Genomic DNA, 11,682 nt, shown 5'->3' on the forward strand with positions numbered 1-11,682 from the left:
CAGTGTCTAAAGACCCCAGATCAACTTCCATGACACTAGTGAATGACTTAGCCAACTCAGGAATTATAGTCTGAAAGAAGGCAATAACTAGAAACCTGCACAGTAATGGACTGTGAGGTTGCAGACCAAGAAAAACTTCACTTCTGCAGAAGAGACACTTTCAAGCCAGACAGAAATATACTAATTACATACTACTTATGCATATTGGAAGTGCATCCTCTGGTAGGAAGAAAAGAAACTAGAGCTCTTTGGCCGGGGAGATGCTGCTTATGTTTGGAGAAAGAAGGGAGAGGCGTGCAACCTGAAGAACACTGTCCCCTCAGTGAAGCACGGTGGTGGGAGTATAATGCTGTGGGGATGCTCAATCTCATCAAGGTAAGAGGAATCATGAAGAAAGAAGGAAATGTGAAGAAAGAAGGAAATGTGAAAATTAGTGAAAAAACAGCTAATGTCCAAGGACCACTTAAAAAAGTCCTAGAAAGTCTGGCTTCTTGGAAGCAAAATATAGAGAAATGAGAGGTGAGTTGTTGCACAGGACTGTTTATGGACACAATTTCCTGATAAAGTTTATTCTGACTCTGTTAGCTAAGTGTATTTACCTCTTCAGACAGCTTCTCCAGCCTCTCATCCAGCTCCAGCCGTTCAAACGCCCGCGCCTTCAGCCTGGCCAGGCCTTCCTCATACGCTGCTTCGACTGCACTGGCTGCTACATTAGCTGCCACCGCTACAGCTGTGCTGGGGTTTCCATGGGGACCCGGATCTGTGGATGTCATGGCTTTTTTCATAAAAATCTCCCCCAGGGGAAACTCCACATTAGGAATATACCGGGCTGCAGTGTTGGAGTTAGCTGGGGTCAAACTCAGGTCGTCTGCACAAGGAAGCTCACGGCAAGGAAAGCGCCGCTCCTTTAAAGCTGAAGGCCGAAGTGGCTCAAAAGGGTCGTTGTTATTGGCGGGTGCAAGCAGAGCTCCCTCAGCCACTAGGGGCAGCAGAGCAGCAGCGTCACAAACACTGTTGGATTTGGAGAGGACGTAAAGGGTCTCGTACGTGTGGTTGTACTCCAGGTGGGCACGCAACGACGACAGGCTTCGGAAGCGCTTGTGCTCCCCGCAGCGAGGACAGCGGTATGGCAGGTCCAAAGATGCCATTCCGTGCAGTAACTGCCGGAGGAGGGGGGGGCGCTCACGCAGCACAACGGTAGCGCCAGTCTGAGGGCACTGAGCTCGAGCACCTGACAGATCCTCTCATGGTGAGAACAGGGCAACTACTGGACATCAGCAGGAGAGAAGAGCCAGGTCAGTCACATGACCGCACTGGGTGGCAACATTCAGCTGGTCGTCTCACTTCATCTGCCATGGTTGCCTTTCCTAAGGTCCTAAAGAGAGAGCGAAAATACAAGTTAAAGTTTGTTGGTTTCATACAAGTATAATTCTAAGACATACTGAGATAAAGTCACTCAAAGGCAAAAATCAAGTCAACTAAATAGATGCCGAGAAGCAGAGGACAAAGCTAAAGCTAAACCACCTGCCAAAATACACAAGGGAAAAAAATACAACGTGCCTTTTCCAGCAACACCACACGGGTTTTCCCTGCAACAGGGCCACATAAAACTCCCATTTGAAAAAAAAAAAAAATTATTTACAATAGAGAAATGAACACAAATCAGTTGTTTAAACTGAGACATTTTACTGAGACATGAAAAATACTGGCTCATTTTGAATTTGATGATAGCAACACATCTCTAGGAAGACAGTGATGGGGTAACAAAAGTAGGTGATGCTAAAAAGAAACAGCTGGAGGAAAATTTTGCAAGTAATTAGGTTAACTGGCAACAGGTCAGTAACATGACAGAGCATCTTTTCTCAGCAGCAGAGGTGGGCCGAGATATAAAATACTGTGTCTACATGAAGAAGAAGAAGAATTTTAATATCTCATCATCTACAGTACGTAATACAAACAACAGACTGAGAGAATCTGGAGAAATCTCTGTGCACAAAGCAGGCTTGAAAATCAAATATTGGATGTCTGTGATCTTTGGGGCCTCAAGTGGCACTGCACTGTCATGGAAATCACTGCATGGGATGAGCAAGACTTCCAGAAGCCACCATCTGTGAACACAGTTCACTGTGCCACTCACAAATGCAGGCAAAAGCAAAGAAGAAGCTATGTGTGAACATGATTTATCTTCTGCGGACCAAAGCTAGTTTAAAGCAGGTAAAGTGGAAACGTTTTCTGTGGTCAGACAATTCAAAACCTCAAATTCTTTTTTGGAAGACCTGGACGCTATGTCCTCCAGACCAAAGAAGACAGAGATCATCTAGTTAACAGTGCTCAGTTCAAAAGCATCTCTGGAGATATGGGGAGCATCGGTGTTTATGAAATTGGCAGCCTAAACATCTGGAAAGGTGCAATCAGTGCTTTAAGGTATACACAGGTTTTACAGCAACATACACTCCCATCCAGACAGCATCACTTTCAGGGAAGGCCTTGTATATTTTAGAGAGAAGATGTTAAACTACATACTGCATCTATTACAACAGCATGACTTTATAATAGAAGAGCCCGGGTGCTTAAATGGCCTGCCTGCAGTCCAGATCTGTCACTGAAAGCAGAAAACATTTGGAGAATCTTAAAATTTAAAGAAAATACCACAAAGAAGACCCAGGACTGTTGAGCAGCTCGATTCCTCTTTCAGACAAGAGCAGGACAATATTCCTCTCCTGGAGGCCCCCTGAAACTGGCTTTCTTCAGTTCCAAGATGTTTACAGACAGATGTCACACAGTGGTAAATATGGCCACTTCTCTTCATTTTTTTAATGTCCTAATGTGAATAAAATATGGGGTTATGAGATCTGCAAAACATTACATTCTGTTTTTATTTATATTTTACCCAACTTCTCTGGAATCGGGGTTGCAAATCCTGGTTATTGTTACATTTAGCTAATCTTTATTACAATATTAGAGAACAGTTTTCCTAATGTCCTCACCGCAGGCCTCTCAATATTTACTACTCCGGCTGTCTGAACACTGAAGAAATCAAAGCCTGTCTCTCTCAGCTGCAATCATAATCCATGAGTTTAGCCGTCAAGAAACCTGAAACCTTTACTTCACCAAGGATTAAAAAGCAAGCTCTTGCACTTGTACTCGGGGAATGGTGGGGAAATGGATCCATTAGTGAGAGTGCTTATTAGTGCCAAGGTCATTTTCCAGTCTTAGTCTAAGAGGTCAGACTGGATAAGGCTAAATCCTTTACAAAGGGATCTGGTAACCCACAGTAGTAAAGAAAAAAAAACCCTGATATATGTTTTCAGAGTAACAGCCCTCATAGATAATGAAGACAAGACTAGAACATGTAAATGCATAGCAAAACTTTTCCTTGGATGCATTTCTGGGTAAAAAAACAAAAAACAAAAACAAAAAACAAACACAGTTGCATTCAGAAACTGAAGTTAACTTAAGATATTCAAAATTATTTTTTGATTACTTTTTCCCATTTGCTATTCAGATGCAGAGCTGTGTGGGTCACTGCAAGAACAGTGAATTAGTTTTTTTTATCCGAATACCCAGAACTTGAAGCCCCCGATGAAATAAAAATTCAGCACACCATCCTTTTCTGGTTTCCCTGAATCAGCTTCTCTAATTACTGTAAAGCTCAGTGTTCTGCTCAAGTCTTAGACACAAGTGCACTGACAAACAATACTGAGTTCTTCACTCTGAGCCTACACAGCTACTAAATAATATCTGTAGCAAGGTCTCATTTAGAGTCAAGTCCTGCTGTGATTCATTGTCTTAATAAGAAATTCAGTAAACTCATGTTCTTGGATGTATTTGTTTGCCACATTTTATTTAATAAAACTTGTTTTAAAAAACAGTGCTTAAGACTTCAGTCACATAGAGCCTAGCAACCACCAGCTGCTAGGAAAAAATTAATATTCCCTGAGCAGTTGGTGAGTAGCTGCTGAAGGTTGCCAACAGTCACTGTGGTTGCTAAAGTCAGGCCAGGGATCCCCTGGTAACCACCGGTTAACTTCCACTCTTTGATTTGCTGCTTTCTGTTGCTAGGTGAAAGTCCTCACAAAGAGGTATGCAGTGTTGTACTAAAAACCTCCTCACGACTGCAGACTGCCACAATCACCCACAAATATGCACGGAACTCAGCAACTTGAAAAAGTGCGACAGAAAACCAGAAACAGAGACCATTTGCAATCAAAGTCAAAGGTGCACCTTTTAAAACATGGGCGAGGGAACGCCAGGCCTCGAGGGCCAGTTTCCTGCAGGTTTTAGACGTATCCTTGATCCAACACAGCTGATTCAAATTGCTAAATCACCTCCTCAACATGTCCTGGTAATGAACTAATTACTTGATTCAGGTGTGCTGACCCAGGGTGATATCTAAAGCCTGCAGGACACTGGCCCTTGAGGCCTGGAGTTGGCCACCCTTGTTTTAAAACATGTCAGTTTCACCAGTATGGCACACCCTTTACTTTGACAGCAATCACTTCTTATTTTGCTAAGTTTTACAATCGCTATATGGTTAGTCAGTGAGTATTTGCAGAAAAGTTGGCGTCTTCCATGCAAATCACAGGGAAACACAACAACCTACGAGCAAGCAAAGCAATCAAAAGGTTTTTTTGATCCCTCTCTGTGATCAATTTACAACTGCCAGCAACTTCCAGTAGCCATTCGTCAACCAGTCAGGAATACATTTTTCCCTAGCAACCAGAGATAACCAGGGTCTCTAGACCCCTGTGACTGAAGCCTAAGCCCGATGCTTCCTTACATATAAAAGAATTATTCCCAGCTTTTTCAATTTAAGACTGTTTAAATGGATCTGTATCAGACTGCTGCATCCCATTTGCTGCTGCACTGAACACCACTCCCCTCAGCCACACAAAGCCCACTGGAGACACGGCGGTAGGCGATGCCTTTTTCGGTCACACTTGCCAAATTATTACCAATCTGTAAATTTGCAGTCTAGAAATAAACCAGTCATAGTTCCAATCCCAATCATTACAGAGCATATCTTTATTAGGAGTTGTGCTCATCCAAAGGTGAACATTTTCAGGCAGACTGCAATTTATAAATATTATATTGTATACTGTGTGTTGGTGTTTTTGGCTTTAGCGTGTACTCATGTGTGCACTTTTAGTAACGATCCTGAGGAATCTCCATAAATCACACCCAAGGGTATTTTTTAGGAAATTTTTCCCTATTGACAAGAAAATCAAACTAGCATCATTACATGTGGACTTTATTAATGGTATCAGTTTAAATACAGGGTAGTGTATTATCTGTATTTTCAACATAGCACAAGCTACTTTCTGCTATAAGGCAAGAACCATTTTACAATGACTGTAGAGTAGTGTTTCAAAGCCATAGAAAGCTCATGCTTGAAGCAGGGATTGTTTTACCAGGTAGTTCCCACCAAACCAGCCTGTTCTCATTCCCAGGAGTCACGTACGTCCAGTCTGTCAAAGGCAGTGGGGTCTCACAGATTTGACAATGTGTCCTCTGGGACTGGTGCCATAACACAGTCGGTTATGCATCAAGAGGCACATTTTAACCCAAACCACAATCTTTTCCTAAACCTTGCCAAGTAGTTTTTAGCTCCTAAATCTAACTAACAAGTGAGAGTAAAAACCAACACTGGCACTTAAACTGGAACCGACTCTCAGAGATCTCCTATCTCTCAGAAACTTCTACAACAGCTATTAATGAGTGAAGCAGCAGGCACTGGAAGCACAATCACAAATCCCAGATGCAGACCATTCTTCACAGTGGGCTCATACACTGGAAATCCCCAGAAGTCGCACAGACTGTTATTAGACGTCTGGTAAGGCTGGATCAGGGAGTGTACTGGCAACGCGTCCCCATTTATTAAAGGAGGAGGATTTCACAGACACAGTCACTGCACTGCAGTGAGCAGGCATTCCCATCTGCTTAAAATTACTCAGTGAGGTATTTAAACAGGCAGGAAAAGGAAGGAAGCGAAGCTGCTTTTAGCCACATGTCACATCCTGTCAGTGGAGCTCAGCTGAAACATTGAAAAGAAATGCATTTCATTTTCTTTATTGTGGAGTACTGAATAGCAGACATTAGAAATACAAAATAGGAACTATTGGGACCATCAGTAACAACAAAAAGCCATCGGTCCCATCAGATCAGCTATCCCATCTGCCTCAAACATTTTGCAACCTTTAACTGCCAACTGAAAGGCTGTGTGGCCAAACACAGATCAGCTTTACAAGCTGTCCTTTAAAACTGAGTAGAAGCACTAGAAATGTGAGGGAACGCTTTATGATAGCTTACGTTCTCGTAACTGCACTGATCACATCAAAAACCTCAAAGCTACAATTGTATTTCAGTACTATTTTGGGATTCGAGCATATTCAGAATGGCTCCATAATAATGATCCCACAGAGCAGCCACGCAGCGCAGTGGCAAAATATCACTGAGAGAGTGCATTACTTAGCATCAAGCAGCACAGTAAGCTTGTGTACGGTATTTACAATACAACAATCATATTTACAGTCATACTTTCACAAAATCTTTGGTTTTACCCTCACAAAGGGTAGAGAGACATGTAGACAGATCACAAGCAATTAATTCTTAATAAAGTTAATAATGTAGAAATTTAAAAAAAAAAAAAAACTGCCGATATGTAAATGTGGTTAAATTCATCTTATTATTGTGCATTTAGACAGTTCAATAAACAGTTGAGTTAAATGCAAAAGCTCCAAGCCTAAATGTTCATTAGTTATTGATATTTATGGTCACTGATAGCTCGGGCACAGTGCGGTGGCCTGCTGCTGTGTCCCATCTGCTTCAAGGTTTGACGTATTGTGCGTTCAGAAATGCTACATACCTTGAGTAGAATGGCGCTATACCAAGTCCAGTCCATTTACCATTTATATTATAAATATATATTTCAATTCAACAGTCACTTCAAGGCACTTTATACTGTAAGGCCTAGAGACTACAATAAACAGAGAGAAAACCCCAGAAGTCAGACAATGATCAATCACTTGGTGACAGTGGGAAGGAAAAACTCCTTTTTTTACAGGAAGAAACCTCTGGCAGAACTAAGCCAATTTTAATTTAGCGAGGCATCATTTCCACAAGCTTATGCAGCATCTGTCTGATCTTGTCACGGTGATGGGAGAGTTGCTCAATTTTTATAAATTAAATTCTTCGAGTTGGTGACTTTTCTTTTGGCCAGGCATTGTATTTACAGTTTACTTAGTCAAATATAATAAGTTCTCATTAGAACTCACAGTTATTCCATATTTACAGTACATAATAACGTACAAATATCAGTAAAAAAAACCAAAAACCAATTCAAGTTACAACCAACATTTTTACTGGTGCGATGGGACCACAAATATACCCTTTACTGGCAGTTTTGTATTTCTTTATTGAGTAATTCAAATGGAGAGATTTAATGAAAAGCTACTTTTTAAAGGGCTTTTTGCTGGGAAACAGTAACAATCTTATTGTTAAACCCACAGAAGCTTTCAGACAGTCAAACAAGACGCAAAATAAGTCCAGTCAACAATCTATAAACCTATGACCTATTTGAGTGTAAGAGGGAGGGCTTCATTTTGTGGTCCTGTACAACAAGGTCAACGACTGAAAGTTATGGTATTAGGCATAAATGACTCTTTATTCATTGCTGTTTGCATTGGGGTGGTAATTTGAAGTCGGGGTTTGTTTAAAAGTGAAACGTGGTCTACCCTCCCACGGGGATTCTGCACATCAAGCAAGCTGTCAAAGGTGAAAAGAGTCCAATTCAAAGAGAAGATAGAGATAGATATAAAGATATAGAAAAGTAATAATAAGGAATAAGAAATCTATCAGGACACATAGAGGTGTGAGGGTGAGTGAGAACAGGGCAGATAGAGGGAGTGAAAGTGTTTCTCAGCAGAAGAGGTGATAACAGGTTTTAATACTGAACTAATCTGCAGACTAGAGAGAAAAGCAACCGGGAGGTGTCAATTTTGAGCTTTGATTAGAAGGGGTTGTTTTTAATCGCAGGATTGACAACGTATAGTGCTTAAGAAATCTATTAGACCACCATTCAATGTAAGGTTTTGGCCACAGCTGTCCCAAAATTAACAGTATTGGTAATTACTAAAATCATTTGTTATGTTTCTGTAATGCTTAACCAGCCGGTATATTCAAGTTCTTTGATGAAAATGGGATATTTTGAATATTATGTTGTTATCCATGAATTTTCAAATTCATATTTTACACGAAAAGTCAAAAATATTAAAGCAGAACATCATTTTTTGATAAAAAACGTCAAATTACATTTATTTAATTAAATTCCTGAATAAAAAATAAAATGCATTAGTGGCTGAATGTTATCCTTGATTCATTTCTGACCACTGTGCTCAAATTTGGATATAAAACCATGAATTCAACTGTTATTTTCCTAATAAATAAAACAATTATTTTTAGTTTTAAACACATTTTCAGTATAAATTTTTACGTGACATAAAAATGTCATATCGTGATATTATTGCTATAGCAACACCAGGTGTTTACATCCCATAGTGCACACAAGCTCGGGCATGTCTGAGAGAGCTGCAAGAGCCACATGTCAACCTTGTGTGACAATTTAGTATCTAAGAATAGAGCTGCTTTACCAACCTCCAACAAGACAAAGTACTTATATATGCAAGAAAACTTAAAGGTGGAAACAACAAACCTGTTTCACCACTTGAGGCAAAGAATACATCATCAAGTATAACCAGGCTAAAAAGGAGAAGATAACATCCCAGGTATTATTATTGCAGGTTTTCTTGAAATATCGAGATATAATTTTGAGGCTATGTCATCCATATCTAATTCCAATGTGTTTTCATATTATCCTTTACTTGAATGATCTTCTTTTAACTATCTATCATGCTTTAAGTGGGTTCCATGTGGCCAATTAACATATCATTACATAAGCAAATTTTTATAATGATGATGATTATGATAAGAAATAATTATTGTAACCACTTATTTTTATGTTTAGGGAAGAGCAACCTGGATTATTTTCTGTAGCTACAATTTCAATGTTCACATCCTTGCAGTTATGCAATTCAGGGCTGTGGTTGGACTGGATGTGATCCCAGTTGTCGTGGGACAAGAGGTGGGCATACTCTGGGCCCATCTTTTGAAAGGCTAGCACAGAGAGATTCGTTTAAACCAACAGCCAATTGGAACCACTAATTAACCTAACACACTAGTTGCTGGACTGTGTGAGGAAGCCGGAGGGAACCCAAGCAGGCTAGCTGATGGATTCAAACCCAGGATTTTCTCGCTGTGAGATGACAGTGGTACCAAATGCACAACCATACAACCAAACAGTTGCTGTGAGCACTAAGAGACATGTAAAAGTACTTCTTTGAAATGACAGATCTTTAAGGACACAACAACTTGAAGGGTTAGTCTTTGCTAATTAATATAAAACAGATTAAGTGAGCCTGAAAGGTAAAGCTAACAAAAGAAGTTTCTAAATAATGAAATATAAACTAGCAATGAATTAGCCTGCTACAAGATAACCAGGTTGACCAAAGTAGTGTGAGGTGAACTCTAACTTTTTGGAGCTACACCCAAATTTCTCTGCAGCATTTCCCCCTTGCTCAAAATGTATTTTTGGGGGGTGAGTGTAATCACTACAATTTACCGGGGTTCCCTAAATGCCTCACATGCAGGCAATCGGTAGCTGTCGTGTCAAATGTCTAGAACAGGGGTGGGCAATCTCAGTCCACGAGGGCCGGTGTCCCTGCAGGTTTTAGATGTGTCCTCGAACCAACACAGCTGATTTTAATGGCTAAATTAGGTCCTCAACATGTCCTGAAGTTCTCCAGAGGCCTGGTAACGAACTATTCATGTAATTCAGGTGTTTTGACCCAAGGTGAGATCTAAAACCTGCAGGGACACCAGCCCTCGTGGACTGAGATTGCCCACCCCTGGTCTAGAACCTCAATGCTGCTGAAAAGATAAAGAGCAGACATGCATACATTTGTTTAGAGAGATAACAAATGTTAATGCTATTTTTCAAAATCTAACAATAATTGAACAGGAGGGGATAATTGCTGAAAATAGTCCAGATTGGCTAAACCATCTCTGCCACTGACAAGACCTGAGAAACAAAGAAACTGATTTGGCATCAGCTGCTGCATTCAGGCCTCACAATAATTGCCTTATTCACATCAGCAAATCGTTTCTAAGCAGGTGTACACACTTCTCACTCTGCTCTATCCAAAGCCACAACATCCTGTTTATGTGCTATATTTTTGTTATTGTTGATCAAGCTCAGGTTTAAACACCCGTTTATGTGTTTATTACTGAGGATATTGTTCCAACTGTACAACTACTTTCTATTAATGCTCATTATGGTCCTTGTAAGTGATTTTAAGAGTCTCTGACTGAACTGTGTTTAGCGTAGCTGGAGTTTCAAACTCCTGCTTGAGGACAATGAACACTGCTGCAGCGACTGCAACAGAAAGCTCAATCTCTGCACCATGTGCATAAATCATGAGCTGGCCCTCAGGCTGCATTAATGATATGCCTATTAAAGGTTCAGCTCTAAAGGATAAACACCAATGATGGTTTGAATTCATTTATAAATAATAAAAGCGACCAGTCACAAGCGAAATACCCCCTCAGTCTCGCAGTCTTTGTTTCACAGGCTGTCACTGGGGTTCTATCACGCAGTCACTTCAGATTTATTTCTGTGTGCTCGCGCTCGCCGACAAAGATTTGTTTTGCTCGGAGGTGTGAGGAGGAGAATGACTCAAGGTGTATCACAGCCTTCATGCCAGTCCTCTGCAAAGCATCGCTTGGAGATGCTGTAGCGCTGAGCTCAAACTGGTGCAAGCCTCTCGGGGAGGTGCGACACGATCATCCTCCTCGACCCACGCTTTAACAATGGAGCCGTTATCCTTGCTGGTATTTCTCCTTTGGAAAATGTGCTCCTCCCACTACAGTTAATACCATGATAAAAACGCAGAGCAAAATAAACAAAGTGCGACAAAATGTTTCACATCACCCCGCCCCAGTGCTCTGCATGGCTTTGAGTTGTATCAAGAATAATTAAAGGGGACACAGATGAGGATCCTTCAGAGTTTTGACACGTTACAGTACACTATAGGCTCCTTTATAAACTTAATGAGAGGTTTAGTGAAAGCACCTAAAGCCTTTTGGGCTACATGACTACATCAAAGTATGTTAGCCCTGAGTAAGCCATGGGACTCCCCTGACAGGACAACCTCATAGCCTTGGGCCTATTACCTGACAACAAAGGACAAGCCTAATCGCTTATGTCGAAAAAGACTTGGTACACTTCAGTTATTACACAATGGGCCACTCGTCTGAAGCATTTCATCTCATGTCACAGTATTACTCAGAAACCCTTTCATTTTAAACTCTTTCTGGATATCTAGTCAAAAATACAAACAAGCAGATACATGACATTTTACATCTCCTTAGCATCAGAATCAATTAAAACAACAGGACATCAAATCTTTTTTTTTTTCCTATTTTAGCATCTAAGACCAAGTACTAACCACTGCTGTTGTAAGGAACAAGCCCTAATAAAGGATGTTTATATGCAAGCTAATAGTAGGGGTGATGTTACCTATAGGTTTGTGGTTACCATTGGTGCTAAGCTACAAGCTAGCAAGGTGG

At 40.7% G+C, this 11,682-nt stretch overlaps 1 protein-coding gene across 5 annotated transcripts in view; it reads right to left on the minus strand.

Moving 5' to 3' along the window:
• fbxo41 (F-box protein 41) overlaps positions 1-11,682 on the minus strand; it is a 71,068-nt gene that overhangs the window by 51,779 nt on the left and 7,607 nt on the right. For all 5 annotated transcript variants that reach the window (XM_085161835.1, XM_085161830.1, XM_085161834.1 and 2 more), the window contains exon 2: positions 600-1,375. In XM_085161835.1, the coding sequence (XP_085017961.1) occupies positions 600-1,148 (549 nt within the window). In that variant the 5' untranslated portion in view covers positions 1,149-1,375. The remainder of the gene's footprint in view (positions 1-599; positions 1,376-11,682) is intronic.

Source organism: Neolamprologus multifasciatus, chromosome 6 (assembly GCF_963576455.1).
Source record: "Neolamprologus multifasciatus chromosome 6, fNeoMul1.2, whole genome shotgun sequence".
Lineage (NCBI taxonomy): Eukaryota > Metazoa > Chordata > Actinopteri > Cichliformes > Cichlidae > Neolamprologus > Neolamprologus multifasciatus.